We start from the raw sequence: 16723 nt of genomic DNA on the forward strand, positions 1-16723 counted from the left end.
TGTGGCTATGATTTCATCTAGAATTTTTTATTATCGAAGAAGGACATACCAGTATCTGAGTCGAACTGTCCCGCAGATACAACCTTCAGGTTTTCTGTGAGGTTCAGATACAACCTTCGACTTTTCTCTCAAGTTGTCAGGTTCGTTACTCTTCAAGCTTTTCTTTTGAAATTTTACTTGCAAAGTCCTGTTCCTGCTTAATTTCTGTTGCAAGTTGTTGTGTAAATGTTTATATTTCCGTAGCTTGTTGTTCTACTTGTCTCTTTAATGAGCCAACTTCCCTCTTAACTTCAAGCTTTACTGATTTGTTTGCTCATTTGCTTTGTGACCCCAAAGTAGCAATTTCATTAGTGAAGAATGTTGGCTGAGGTTGTTTTCACTAACTCGAAGCCCATCTGAGTAGCTCCTGTGATTAGGGCCCTCCCTGTGTCAACCTCCAGGCACAAATTTGGCACCTTCGTCAGATCTGCAAGCGTTCCCGGGCAGTATGACAGAGCATAAGGTTCGAAGGAGGCAATTAATGTCGAAAGGAAGGGTCCCTGCAGAAAAAAACATGTCCTATAAAGCTCCGAAGGCTGCACAGGAAATCAACTAAAAGGTCTTCTCCATCTGCAATCGATTAAATGCCTCCTTAACAACTAAACTTTGCTTCATTCTCATTTGATGTGGATTGGCCGATCGAGGGGGATAAATACAACCAATATTAGCGAGCATTTGGCGAGGAGGTGAAAGAAACCTTGCTGCATCTTCTCTATTGAATCCCCTTGAACACTGAGTAATAACTCAGTGCATGCTTTTTGTGACTTTTCCAGTTGCAAATCAAGGTTTATATTCACTTGGTTCTCAGAATCCGACTCCTCGAGATCTTTGAAAACATGTCTAGCATTTCCCATGTCAAAACATCCATGACCAACATCTGGATGTTTTTCATTGTTTTTAATTGATTCTATAGGCTTGCAAATATGGCTAGGAGGTGAAAGAAACCTTGTTGCATCTTGATGAATTCCACCCTTTTTGCTGTCAATTTCATGAGTATCAGGCACCTCTTGTCTTGGACCTGAAGGTGATAGAACATCATCGACAACACAACCTCTATAGTTTCCATTTGCTTCAGTACTTGGCTGATTGGATGAGGTGTCTAGACCATCAGAACTCAAGTGTATTGCTGAGGTGGCACGGGATGTGTCCTTGACATCATGGCCATCTACATTCTCTTCAGTAGCTAATGCATTTCTATGAGGTTCGTCATCAACAGTCTGTGGTATACGAAAACCTCTTTCGGTAATCTCTCTTTGTTGCTCAAATTCTCTAAATCTTGTCTTTGAAGTAAGTGGTTGGACTGTACCATGTAAAGTAGTACCAAAACTACAGCTTTGAAGGGAAAGAGAGACAGACATTGGCTTTACAACTTTTGCAAAATCTACTAAGTTGATGCTAGACTCTCCAACGATGCCATGCCGAGAGGAGAACATTGAAAACAAGCTTGAATAGATTTTTTGGTTTTGGCATCGTGAGGAAGTCTTGTTGTTTGATATATAGGGTCAGACCATTTGCAACTCCCATTGCAGACAGAAGCTTTTGTTGACTTAGCGGTAGCCTTTCCAGTCTCAACAGGTATTAAATGGGGTCATTTTACCATTGGAATATCAATTTCCAAATATGTGACCCTATTACTCTATATTGGAGAGAGGTTTGTAACTACTATAAATAGCATAAGTTTGTACATGATTGCTTCATATAATGGATTTCTAAGCTACATCACTTCCTTTTTTATATGCTAGTAACAATGAATTGAGTCAACTTCTGCCTTACTTAACAATAATAGCTGAACAGGCATAGATGACCATCACATTACAAGCTTGATAAAAGGAACTGCTCATTTCTAATGCTTGCCATCCACTAATGTTCTTGTCGTTGTATTAAAATGTGCAATGATGCTTATCTTCTTATACACAACAAATCTTTAAACTTCCTTAATGATTGTGGTTTTTCCATGAAAACCCTTCCTTCTTTTCTATGCATTATGGATATTATATGATGAGTCTATGTTTTAGGATAGTCTCTAGGTCACTTGACATAGGATGATTGAATGTGGGGATAGGTTGAATTGTGGTTCATCTTGATAGAAAGTTCATCAAAACCACAAGACAATGAAAATTGTCCACATGAAATCAAGTAAAAGGTCTTCTCTGTGATCCTGCTGCAATCATATGATATATAGCAATGAAAAGCTCCCGTGGGATGCTCCTTTGTTAGGATATATATATATATATATATATATATATATATATATATATATATGACATGCTTTGCATGCCAACCCTTCATATGTCCCTGTCAACACTGCCAACCAATATAATCTGATATTGCTCTGTAAATTTGCAACTGGAAGTATAAGAGCATATACAATATATCTAAATGATGCAACCAAATCAATCTGTAACATGATACACAATAAGAAGTTGTGTAAGTGTTTCTATTTCTGCAACTTGTTGTTTTGCTTGTCTCTCTAATGAGCCAACTTCCCTCTTGAGCTGCACAATTGAAGATTCAACAGTTTGTAGATTTTCTTTAAGCCTTTCATTTTCTTCATAAACATTTAGTGCATCATTTTCGGTAGAATGATATAAACTCCAACCATATTTATTTTCACCACTTGACCTTTTTGTTTGCCTTGAACATGCCAATTGTTCACCAATATTGTTAATTGATTATGTAGGCTTGAAAATATGGCTACGAGGTGAAAGAAACCTTGCTACATCTTGAGGAATTCCATTTGAAGAGGAGCTTGAAATTTGGTCACTAGACAAACATTTTGAAAATAGGATATTTTGACAATAAGCAAAATGAACAACATCATAATATGTTAGGAAAGGTGAATTAGTTGATGAAATTGTGGCTTATGTGATCTGGAGTGATTCATTAAAAGATTGCCACAAACACATTTATTACAGAAATGGGCTCCTAAAATTGAACAACCATTTCGCCATTGTTTAGTAACTGTGAAGAAGAAAATTGTTCCCTCTACTCCAGTTGTTTCATCTTCAATTAAACATGATGGAAATTAGTTGTGAGAAGGAATTATTCTTGCTAATAACAATGAAGACCAACTTGCACTGACTCCAAAAAAATTATCTGCTTTAGAAGTAATAGGTATTAAATTGTATATGTAGGTTGGCTCCTTTAAAAGATAATATACTAGTTGCACAAGTTGGCTCAAATAGTCTTGTCGACCCCTCCCCAAAAGACACATCTTTTTGACATGATCAAACAAGTATAAATAAGAACCTAGCCTTCCCATTTCAGTCATCCAATTCAGAAACTCATACAAGAAGAAATTCACACCTGTGGAACAACCTAAGGTTCTTGAAGACAAGTCAAAGCAAGTTTACTTGGGATTGTTTCTTTTTGTTTTTTTGGTCTAAGGGTTTTGGTATTCTTATCTGCTCTATATTATGGAATTAGACTTGTTTTTGTGGCACAAGATCAGTCCAAAAGAACTCGACCCATTTCATATCAAACTTGGCTTATTTCAAATCGAAACTTTCCCTTCTTCTTGAATTTATGCACTAACCTAGGTACCAGGAGAGCACTAACCTAGATACTAGGGAGCACCCAACTAATAGATAGCAACGGATAGCTAGGAAGGGAGAATACTTTGTTTTTATTCACCTTGACTAGCTCTTTCGAAAGATCTGCTATTTTCTTAGCTGAAGCAGATTCCTGTGCTATATTTTTCTCCTTGACATCTCCTTTATTTGCCACTTCTTTTGTTTGAACAGGATGAGATTGGGTTGTAACTTCCGCTTCTTTATCTTTTTCTTCTTCCTTCAAGGTTTATATCATGAAACTAAAACTATCATTCAGTTGTTTCAAAATCCCAATTTCACAAGTAAGCCAATCCACTTCTCTTTGAGCTTCCAATAAGTATGGTGTTTGAATCTAGTAAGTGCTAGGGATATTGAGTTTAGATTTAAGAACTTGAATTTAAGCATATTTTTATTTAATCAAAACCTTAACAATTTATTCATTTCCAGGATCTGTGCCCAAAGAGACTACTTTCAGTTCCAAGTCATGTAATTTGACTAATATGGCCATGTTGTCTATCTTTTATTGTTTTAGCTACCTTTCATGCTTTTGTACCATTTCTTGTAATTTATTTGTGCTTGAAGTAGCTTGGATTAGGTCCCTAGAGACCATCTCCTCTGTCTGCCTATGCCATTCAATTTTGTCTATCACATGCATTATGTTCAGGTCCAGCTTGATCATGGTAGCATCATACTCAGTGTCCTTAATTTAAGCCTCACTCTTATCTCCTTTTGGTTGAAGGATAGCTAAATAAAAATTGCCTTTGTCATGATCTATAGAAGTAAGAATTTTAGGCATTGTTGGCCCTTTGTTGAATACTTTGGGAGACAATTCCATTTTCTACTTGGTATCTTACTTCTTTATTTGGGATATTTATGAGACAACATTAATTTCCATCTTTTCTAGACGATCTCCAGTAATTACTCTAGAGGAGCTTCCCTTGATTTTAGGCTTATTCAACTACTCTAGCTACTGTGGGATAGGTGATAGTTACAATTGAGCCTTGGAGGGTTTTCTCCTTAGACCTCTCTTGAGAGAATATCTTTGAAGAATTATCTTTTCCACTCCCCTGCGCTTCCAACCTCAATCTCTTCTTACGTGGCTCAACCAACTGATCTTGTTCAGATCCCATTTCCACCACATCACTTGATTTTTAAGGCTCAATTATTTTACTAAGAAACTCCTGCTTCTTTGGTGTTTAAACATTGCATTCCATGTTTGTTGTTGGTTTCTTTTTCTTAGGGTTAACTGCAACTAAAGCCATTGAATTGGACACAACCTCTACTTCATTTGAGGGATTTTCTGGGTTCACCACTATAACTTTGGAGTTCCTTATTTCTGTTCAACTGGATCATATTTGACCTCACCATGTTTTTTTTATTGTATGTGATGACCTTGCAAAATCTCTTGTACTTCAGTCCAATTGTCATTATTAACAACTCTTTAAAGCTCCAAATTAGCGCAGGTAAGGACTAGATTTCTTTGAAATTCTCAGATTAGAGAATACATGGTGTGAGTCATATCTCCAAACCTTTCCTTCTTCTAGCTTTGAAGTAGAGAACATTCTTTCTACAATGATTATGGCTGGTTTGTTCTTTACTATGAAGGAAAATAATTCAGTTATTTCCCTTCCAAAAAAGCCTCAACAGAGCTTCGGAATAGGACCAAACCTGATCCAGGTGGATATTGGTGTCCACCCACCAATTCCACTTGGATCCCCACCATTGTTTCTTTTAGTTTTTTAGTTTCCTTAATTGTAGCACAATTTACTATTTTTAGCAGTTTTTCGGGTCTTGAACTTCTGGAACTGTTTTGAGCCCCTAAATGACTTTTTTTGGGAAAACTGGGAACAACATGGGTTCAAGGGGCCCATGGACCAATTTTTCTCTTCCCAAAGTTGTAGTCCTCAGATAGATCTTTCTAATGAGGTATTGTGCACATCAAACGGAGATCATATGCCAATGTTACGACCCTGGGAAGTTGATGTACCAATTTATCCAAAATGGGGCCCATAGTTTGGCGCTTCATCTCCTAGGGTTAGGCTTTTGGATGTTTATGGTTTTCCATTGTTTCTCAACAATGAATAGGCCTTAGAGCCTGATTGTAAGACAATTCAGAGGCATGTAGCCGCCACATCTCTTCTCAGAGATAACCTACCATCACCCTAGTTAGTTTATTTCCATTTCTGTTTGTAAGCATATTTCAATATTTTACAGTAATGAAATGAAGTATTTTTTCTGCTACATCTTGGTATGTATGGTTATATCTCTAATTTGTTGTGTTCCTGTTTAAATCTAGACCAGTGGTATCAGAGTGGTCTGCTCTTTCTCTGTCTTTCTTTGCATGTCCCCAACGAGGTCAGGATATAAGGAGTTAGGGCTTGAACTGGCCGAACCTTTGCAAGACCAGGTTCACAAATCTCGATGGCCTCCCATGGCAGGTGAAAAGAAAGATGAGGGAGCAGGAGATCCTATCAAAATCTTGTTCGAAGAGGCCCTCGAGCGACAAAGGAATGCAATGATGGACAACTTTGCCCATATCCTTTAGCGGCTACCCAGGGGCAACACATCTACTTCCAACAACTATTCTGGAACTGCCAAACCCTTTAAGGTACAAGTTAACTTTGATATTCCCATATTTGAGGGTCAGATAGATGCAGACGCCATAGATAAATGCTTAAATCTGCTAGAAGGGTATTTTGTTGTTCATGATTGTTCTAGTCGAGAAAAGATTACTTTCACTCTTCTCAAAGCCGCCCCCCACGTCAAGGACTAGTGGGAAACCTGCTGCAAGCAGAAGGATGAAAGTATGGCCTCACTATTTTCAGTCGCACCCACTTGGAATTCATTCCAGGCTGCCATCAAGGAGAAGTACTACCCTATCGGAAGCTACGAGGATTAATACATAAAGTGGACCATGCTGCGGCAGGGAAGGGACCAAGATGTGCTGGAGTTTACCAATTTTTTCCATACCCTTCACACAAATTTGGGTATCAAGGATTCAGAGCAGCATTTGGTACTCAAATACCGTGGCTACCTGCTGATCTGAATTGGATCCATAGAAATACTGTCGAGAACCATGACTGAATCAGGTCGAACAAATCTCTAAGGAAATTTAAAAATGAATTTTGTGATTATTTTTATTTATTTTTCTTTATGAATTCAGACACCTGAAAATCTAGGGTTGTGAAGTGATTTCAATAAATCTGATTCCAGAGAGAAATATGTTGAAAAATTTTCCAAAACTTATAATGGATAGACTATCAATAATTGTATTGATGTGTATTAAGAGTATTAGTAATAAATTTCCATTTAGTTTGAAAAACATTAAACCGCCCTCGGTTGAGACACCACCCGAATTTGGGTTGGTAACAGTAGAAGGTAAACCTAGTAAAGACTACCATTGACCACTGTAAAGTGCCAAGTTGAGCTAGAGGAAAAGAGAACCTAGCCAAAAGTGGTACTTGGTTATTAGTCTCAAGAATCGAACTCATAATTGATCTCACTAAATGAAATTGAAACTGATAAATGAATAAATAAAATTGAAACTGATAAATGTCTTTCATATCTAAATCAAGTATTTAAACCCTATTTAAAATAAATTTTTACAAAATTGTAATTAAAAATTTGTTGCACCTATTGCTGGGTGCATGAGATTGAAGCTAATTAGAGTGTTGGCATTCTTTTTTCATCTATTTTTGGTGTTTTAATTTTAATGTTATTGGGTTCACTTGTTCTACATTGATTTATCTCATAGAACAACCTTGATGCTTCTCGGTAACATACTTTCCTTGATTTTGTTGTTATATGTTCATTTATATTTCCTTTTTCATTATGTGTAATTCACTTCAAGATTTCCTATTTGCTTGGAACATGGGTCTTATTAGATTTCTAAGATGAAGCAGAATACACTTAATTGAAGGTTCTTGTAATTTCTCTTTTCAAGTAATAGTTTATTTTTTAGATACATATTTTTCATTTCTATTTTGTTGGGTGCATGAGATTGAAGCTAATTAGAGTGTTGGCATTGCTTTTTCATCTATTTTGGTGTTTTAATTTTAATTTTATTGGGTTTCTAATTACAGTGTTGGAATCGCTTTGTCATCTATTTTTGGTGTTTTAATTTTAATGTTATTGGATTGACTTATTCTACATTGATTTATCTTGTAGAACAACCTTGATACTTCTTAATAACATACTTCCTTGCTTTTGTCGTTATATGTTCATTTATGCTTCCTTTTTCATTATGTGTAATTCACTTGAAGCTCCCCTATTTTATTAGAACATGGGTCTTATTAGATTTCTAAGATGAGGCAGAATACACTTAATTGAAGGTTCTTGTACTTGCTCTTTTCAAGTAGTAATTTCCTTTTGAGATACATCTTTTTTATTTCTATTTTGTTCGGTGCATGACATTGAAGCTAATTAGAGTGTTGGCGTTGCTAGAAGCTAGAATTCATTTGAATATTTAAGAGAAATTGTGTGTGTTTAGTCACATAAGAAGCTAGAATTCATTTGAATATTTTAAGAATGATTGTGTGTGTTTAGTCTGACAAGGGAACCTTACAAGTAAATAAGACACAAAACTTTTTTGTAAGTATATATATATATATATATATATATATATATATCAAAATTTTGTTCCTAGATGGAATGGACAACCAAGCTATAAAAACTCTCCTTCGAACTGTAGATGGCTACAGTCTACCTCTGGTGCATCTGCCACCCCCAAGCTAGGTTCCTAGGCGTGAGGAGACTGCTTATGGGAACAAGAACCTCATATATGCTACTCAACTCCCTTCTCTATCTATATCGAAACTTCACCTTCAATTTAGTTCAATGCCTGTGTTCTCTTCCTTCTCCACTACTTTTGGCAGAATGATATTATTATCATTACAACCTTCCCCCCCTTAATGCACCCTCCTTGGAGTCTTTTTTTGCGATTAGAACTCTACATTTTGGTGGTTAGAGCCCAACCTTCTCCACATTTTTAAGACCACTGAAAACTGTTCCAACTGTCCCTTCTCCTTTGATTTTTGTGGTGGTTGGCCCAGTCATCACTGATAAGTCTTGTAGTTCAATGATCCTCGTGCCTTTGGCCCTTTTCCCCTTTATTTTTATCTTTCCTAGGAAGCATGTCCACCTCATCCTTGGATCTGATGACCCTAACTCAACTTGTTTTATTTATTTAATAATTTCTATTCACAATGTTTATGATAAAGGAGAAATGTGATCGGGGCTATTACATATGTACAGAAACCACTATATGTAAACAAGACCAAAATTTATGATCCCTGGACATTGTGTAGGTACCAACAAAATTGTACAGCTCTATCTCGTTCTAGTGATCTTTTCTTTTTATAGCTTTCTCACCTTACTAATGGAAATTTATTTTCTGTATACGACGAAGTAATCTCCTAGAATGATTCTCCCATCACTGTTCTACACATTTTCAAGAAGATCATAAAGGAAAGTTTATGAATATGGGTATATAGGTACCAATGTTTGTTCTTGAAGCTTTCCTAAAATGCATTGGTTAAATTAGCTTAAGGGGAACAAATTTAGTTAAATACTCTAGATTGAATTACTCGATTCCCATCCAATTATTTGAGTATTTTTCCCTTCTAAAATCTACAGGGCTTCCCATTTACATATTGGATATTAAAAATAATGGACGACCCTAATATTTGTAATGCAAATATCTAAAGGCAACCAAAGCTATATTTTCAATTTAATATTTGAAAACTATTTCTCTAAAATTGCAAGAGGTGTATATTTTTTACACCTTACCTTACTAATTATCTCTGCTTGTTCATGGTTTGAATAGTAGAGCATGAGATGTGTGTCATTTTCTTTATCTCCTATGATATTTTCTACTACACTTGATGACCATGCTATCCAGTATATGTGATGCTTAATCATGCATTCATAAAATTTTCCAATCCCTGTAAGTTTCCTATTGATTTCTTGACAGTTAAGGGGAGGTGTGCAAGAATTAAAGCAACTACACTTCAAGAGAATATGAGGTGAATGATATTTTGTAGAGTTAATTATATCCAACCTTTCCATGTCTTCCACAGTTCAATTTAATCATGCTAGAATACTAGGAGAAAAGGAAACAAACTCTAGGTAAGTACTTTCACATTCAATTTCTAGAATCAATAGCGTGATGTCTATCTATTTTTATTTTTCCACTAGTACAAAATGGTTAATTAGTTACTAAAAAAAGACTAAAATTTTCATATAAACGACTATTTTTCGGTCCATGATCAATAGTAGCAAATTTACAGTATGTTATAACGCAACCAACTTTTAGTCATTTTTAGCTTAGTCATTAATTGGTTGTCTCAACTTTATTGTCTAGTAGTATATTTAGTCATAAATTTGATCATTAATTTAGTCCTTTATTTAGTCACTAATTGCCACAATTAATGGCCAAATATACAACAAAATATATTACTAAATGATAGCCCAAGAAAATTAATTAATGACCAAAAAATTGGACGTGCTATAAGATATTGTAAATTAACTACCAATATTTGTATATATGTAAATTTTAGTCATCGTTTGAAACCAATTAATGACCAAAGAAATATGACTAAATTTTGGTCATGTTATAAGGCACAATTTAGTCGTTATTTGTAATCACAAAATTATCATTTGCAGTAGTTATTTATCTTTTTTTGGCAGTTTGATATTCATTATATAAATGACTACTCTAGTAGTTTATATTTATTTCAGTTACTTTTATTAACAATCATTATAAGAAACTACTTTAATCGCATATTCATTTTATTTGTGTTCAACATTAATCAACATAAACTACTAATTTAGTAGTTTTAAATGGATTTTATGTGTTCATTATTAATCAACATAAATTAATTAGTATGATTTTGCAACTAAATTTAAAAAAAATGGCATACAATGTACATGTTCATCTAATATGAAAACACAAAGTTACATATGTTAATTACAATAATAAATAATATCAAGTGCAACTATAAATAATTTAAACCACATAAATTATATTATATAAAATGTCAAGTATTACAATATGAGTTTACAACTTAATATTGTTTGGAGTACAATTTACACATGAAATATTGTTGCATCACTTCAAAAACATTTTCATTATGTTTCCAAGGCATTGCAAGTGAATTCATCAACTCTGAAGACTTGACCATCAGTCTCTATGTGTGTGTTTTATGCAAGATATTGGCTCTATGAGTACCACTAGACTAATTTCCTGCTCTTTCTATTTAATTTGCATTTTGTCGCTCCAATGTTGTTATTCTCCTCTTTCTTCAATTCTTGCTTCTTACCATCAATACTGAGTTCCTTTTCCCAAAAAAAAAAAGATACAATACAGAGTATAAGACATGAAAGACGATGAACAATGGAATATAAGCTAAAGTAGACTATAAAGGATTTATACGATATACCTCAATATCAGCGATATTGTCGATGCCATTTTTCTCCATAAAATCAAGAAACTCGAACTTTTTTTAGTTGGGCAATAGTGAATAGTATGTGGCCAGATGACCTGTATAAACAAAACAAATAAAAATTCACCATATAAAATAACACCTTAGTAAACTTATTATTCAACCTTCAAGGAAATCTTAGGCACAATAATGTCAACTAAGATACATGCTAAAAATATCAAGTTGTAGATTACTTATACAATGTGGGAGTGCAAAAAAAACTCCTAGAAAATGTCAAAGCTAAGTCTAGAATAAAATGAAATGAAGTAAAAAGGATACAATAATAGAATAGCCTTGTATACATGAATATAACCGGATAATGTAGAATGCTAAGTGAATAAGTCCAGGGCCAGAGGTCGATGATGTCAAGAATGCCCAAGCCTTATGAGAATTTATTCAAATAAGAACTACTATTTGGGTCCATTATCACATATGAATAAGCCAACAAGTCTATATCAAATTATTAATTTTTTTCTTATATTTATGGATCACTATAGTATAAGTGGATAAATTGAAAAGAAAAATCCCTTCCCATTGTGTTCCTGGCCCGTGGTACAATATATTAGCTGTGATTTGGATCAAATTTCCAACATTGAAAATATGTAGCAATCACCACTAGTAATCCCCCAAATAGGATTATTTTGGAATGTAACTTTTAGATTCCACATGTTATATGATTCTTGAATGGAAAATCCACACTGGATTCCAACACCAAAATTTCAATTTGAGGGAACACTTATGGCCATCCTCAATCACTCAAACTCAAAACATCACTGATCAATATAATGAAAAGACAAAATAAGAGTAGTTTTGATATGTTTTTGCATATTTACATGAAAAGCACCAATAGTTTTCCCATATTTACCATACTTGTAATTTCCAAGATATAACACATTGATTGATATTTTACAACAAATACTTGATTCAAGACAAACAAGAATTTAACATATTACAGCAATATCACCAATGGTTGATCTTCAATTAGTTCAAACCAGTTAGCATAGAAACTTCAAGAAAGAGCAACAAGTAGAAATAACAAATCCATCAATTAATAATCAATCAAGAAAGGATAAGCTTTTTGTTGAAGCTTGATAAACAATCATAAATATTGAAAAATCACTACAATTAGTCGTCTTGTTCAAAAACAAATACTACCTAGAGAACTCATCTTCCAAATTCTTTGCTCTATCCATGAAGCTTTTTGTCATCCTCAAAACAAAATTTGCATTCAATCTTTTAGGTTTCTGAAGCTTCCCAAAGGCCTTGCCAAATGAAGCAGTGAATTTAAATGATTTTCATAAAATGCTTCTGGTACTGAAAAAATATAGTTTGACCATGTGATAGACAATTCAAGCAAATAAGAAATTGTGTAAAATATTTCTTAAAATAATTCATGTTAAAAGGAAAACTTGCATATTTCGGATAGAAAAAATAGCTTAATAGAGATGGTCAATATTACAAAACAATACAATAGATATAAAACTACACAAAATCCTAACACTGGAGATGGTCAATATTACAAGTAGAACTAATAAAATCCTAATTGCAATACAGTTGATTGATTATTTTAAGTGAATCCAACTAGATACATACAATTTTTCATTTTCAGCTTTCTTTCCCATATCTTTATTAGAGGTAGAAGCTAACTTGCATGCATCTCACAAGGTTGTTTTAGCAAGAGTATATGTTGCATTCTTATATTCAACACTTTTTTTTCAATGAACAATTGCAACAGGTATTGGAGGAATTAGTTGCTACATCAATTGAATTGTCAACTTCAACCTTCTCTTTACTTGATGTATTGATCCTTCCCCTTCTTCTTGCTTATCAATCTCATCTTTCTCCTGCAGCCAACATAGGAATAATTTGGGTTCAAGAAGAATAAAGATATTCATATGATGTCTTCAAATTTGAAAGGATGCATTTTCAATATTTAACTACTAGTAAAATAGTCATAGGAAGACCTTAAATATAACCAGACCTTTTCTGTGAAGTGGTTTGTTGTAGATGCCCATGCTATCACAACATTGTTGAAAATAAATGGTCAATAATAATTAGAACTTTTTCCCCTAGCATGAACATTGGCTTAGTCTTCATAAATAAATGCAAACCATTTCAAACTACAAGGAATAAACAAAAAGAACACCATTGATATAAATTCACAGAATACTGACAACAATAAAAAGAAGTGAATTTTCTAGGTAGTAGCTCAAAATCTTGTAGTGGGAAGATGCCCTCGAGCTTGAGTAATATGTACATGCCAGGGAATGAGTTGTGGCACTTATTTCTTATGTTTACTAGGAAGAATTGCAACTAGAGCTCCAATGTTTACTTTAGATAAATAGTATTGGTGTTGATATGCAATGTGGCCCTCCATCATTAGCAATGACACGGTTGTTGGGGTTCCCACAGTTATTTCAGATTCAATGTCTTTCATGTCTGACTGACTAGTGTGGCTGGTAATTAGTGGTGCTAACCCTGAGCCAGGGAACAAATGTTCAAGATCTCTCCCCTGAAGGAACCTGTTGAGAGTTTAAAGTTCCAGACATTCCAAATTCACCCAAACTCTTATAGATGGTAGCAACTTGCAAGGCTAAGAGTCTCTCACTAGTATGAGGCCAAAACTACATTAATATAAAATTCAAAATTTTTTGGTTGAAATGATTTCTATCACCCACTCGTGAAGACAACTAAAGCATTTTGATAATTGATTCAACTAAAAAGTCAAGTTGATCGGGTGAGAGAGCCATGCATCTTAGTTTCCCTTTCGATAGCATAATTTAAGGAAGACACTGTATATGGTGTTGTTGAATGGCAACTTAGTGTGTAATGTCCCCTAATAATAATAATAATAATAATAATAAATAATATAATATAATATAATATTATTTATAAGCAAATAAATAATAAACAATAAAGAAAAGATAATAACAGTAAATAGATAATAAATAATAAAGAAATATAATAATAACAAATAAATAACAATACTAAAGTTCTAAATAAGTAGATATAAAAGTAAAACTATAAAATAGTAATAAAAAGTAAAGTTAACAAAAAGTAAAATAAAATAAGAAAGAGTTAACTAAAAGAACTATAAAAATAGTAAAAATAAGTAAAGTTATCAAAAAGTAAAAATGAATAAAATAAGAAATAAATAAATTAAGAGAAAATTTAACTTAAGTAAATCTTAAAATAAAAAAAATAAAAGTTGCATGTTGACACATGGAATGTGTGCATGCGGTTCCCCTTCCAATGTTTGCTCTATTTAATAGACGGTGAGGAAGATGAGAGATCATTCCATGATTCCATCATCCATTCTCTTGGGAGAAAAGTGTTGTGAGACAAAGGATTCCCTGGCAGTAGTACGTTGATTGAGGGCTCGGGGGTGGCCAGTTGTAGCAAGATTTTGTGCAATTGAGCCTACGGTTGGGTGGAGAGTCGTCCCCAAAACTTTGTTGTGGTTAGCAGGATTCAAATAACGTTCAACTCTAAAATCACAAGTAAGGAATATCATCACCACAGGTAAGTTGTCTCTGCTCATATTTCCGAAATTCTATGTTAAATAGTTGATAAATTGTGTGTTGATTATAAATCGCATAATTTTTTCTATTTAGTTGCATGTTTTAATTTCGGGGTTGTTACATTATGAGCCTTGAAATTGATGAGTGGTGATCATGTTACCCTGCATGTTGGCATGTCTTTGGGTGACTACACGTGGAACTGTTGATTGAGGAATTGATATAAGTTGTCTAGTGGCATTTAGGTGTTGAATATATTCTAATTGAGTTGAAGGATGCATATCAGAGGCTGTGAAGTATGGAGGTTTGTCCATCTTTACAACAATTCTCTTTTACACATTTTGGTGATTATCTAAAGGGAACACTTGCAAGCTTTTTAATTGAGCTGTGGCAGCGTCACCTACCTTTGATAAAGAATCTTAATGAGTTGCTAAAGCTACACTCTTATGGGCACTTCATCCTTTTGATGGATGGGTCTGCCTATCAAATATTGCATTTGTAGTTTGCATAGATGCACTTGTTTGTAAAGATCAAGTTTGAATTCTTTGCAATAGTTGGACTAGTGAACCTACTTTAAATCCAAATCCTTGATCAATTTAGCTATTTTGTACTGGTTTCCCATTTCTAAGCCCAACAGGTGGTACAAATTCGACATCATGGATTTTTTCTTGCTTCTGGATAATGTTTGCATCTTGTATGGTGAAATTCAACCATGATTCTACCCACCAGGGGCATTGGGACCACTTGGCATGCCTTAAGAGGATGAGTGCTTGACTTGAGGAAGCTATGGTTGAGGGTGAATTGCTTAGAGTTGTATGTATACCTGGTACACATGTTGAAAAGGAGCATTGGAGCAATGGATACTTGTATTCTTGATCAATAAGACTTGAAATGAGGATCACTTGACACTTGGAGCCTATGCTTAAGGGCACACCACATGAGGAGCCTTAACTTTACACATGTACAACTTGGAGAGAGAGTGCTTCACTTGGAGACCTTATCTTGAGGAAAATATTAGGTTGCTTATGTATTTGTTACCCACCACCACTAGGTGACCCCATCGAAGATTTTTTCTCCTAGATTTGTCTTTAGCCGGCAGTTAGGAACCCTTTGCCAGCCACCTGATTGATTTTACATGCTACTTTTCTCCGCCACTTGAGCCATCCATTATGTACCCTTGCTCATCTATCAAGATCGTATGTTTGAAGGTGGGCCATCCAATCCCAAAATTATGATTTCTCATTATGTAATTGGGTGTTTATGCTTGTTTTTCTTTGGAACATTTGGGAAGATATAAAATTTAGTTGTAGTATTCATGTAGTAAGCATGCAATATTTCATTACATCATGTGTATCTTGAAGATGGAATTATCTTACACAAGGAATCTGAAAGGCATTACAATTTATGTGAGGCAAAACCTAAAGGAAATTTGAAGGACCGGGGGTTTGTGGAAAATAAACTATAGAAAAGACCTGGAGCGTTTTGTTTGGAGAACTTGTGTGAGGCAAGCTTGGTGAAATAACAAGGATGAACATGTTAGTATTGATGCTAGCTTGTTGTGGAGTCTTTGGTGTGACTAGATAACTTGGTGGGATGCTTTGCTAGGCATTTGTATTGCTAGTTACAGTTTGCTATTAATGGTGGATGCCCTAGCTAGGGTTTGAAGGCACTTGAGATTCCTAGCTTTTGATAAGATTGAAGAAATATCTTTTACCTTGTGATAAGTTGTCCATATGTACATCAAACATAATTCTTATGCACACTTTGCTGCCTAGACTCCAAACATTGTGTACTTGTAGATCTGATTTTCAACATATTTCCCATGGTGAACAAATATTTTCTAATGTTGCTTGGCATATTGATTTATCATAAACAGTTAACATATTTTGTTGAGTGATTAAACAAGTATATGGAAGCGTACAGGGAAAAATTGTGTCTGTAACAAACCTGTTAGTAAGTTATTTTCAGATCTGTTATATCTTGAGGAATGTGCCCTAAGGGATGGAAACATAACTCCCTTGAAGTTTGTACAATGTTTATTTTCTTGGGCTTCATTGTGTATTTGGTTGGACATAAATGAAATATATATAATGCTATATTATATGTTTCATAAATTCAGACTCAACACTAAGGC

At 34.3% G+C, this 16723-nt stretch overlaps 1 protein-coding gene across 1 annotated transcript in view; it reads right to left on the bottom strand.

Annotated features, from left to right (window-relative positions):
- Positions 1 to 347: 347 nt before the first annotated feature.
- Positions 348 to 16723, bottom strand: part of LOC149261773 (uncharacterized) — a 117960-nt gene continuing 101584 nt past the window's right edge. The window contains exons 4-5 of the mRNA XM_089370998.1: positions 696 to 1420; positions 348 to 539 (exon numbers count right to left, since the gene is read on the bottom strand). Of these exons, the coding sequence (XP_089227124.1) occupies positions 348 to 539; positions 696 to 1420 (917 nt within the window). The remainder of the gene's footprint in view (positions 540 to 695; positions 1421 to 16723) is intronic.

This window comes from Pinus tabuliformis, chromosome 6, assembly GCF_031772625.1.
Source record: "Pinus tabuliformis cultivar Carrire ecotype Pingquan chromosome 6, CPIR1, whole genome shotgun sequence".
NCBI classification, from domain to species: Eukaryota; Viridiplantae; Streptophyta; class Pinopsida; order Pinales; family Pinaceae; genus Pinus; species Pinus tabuliformis.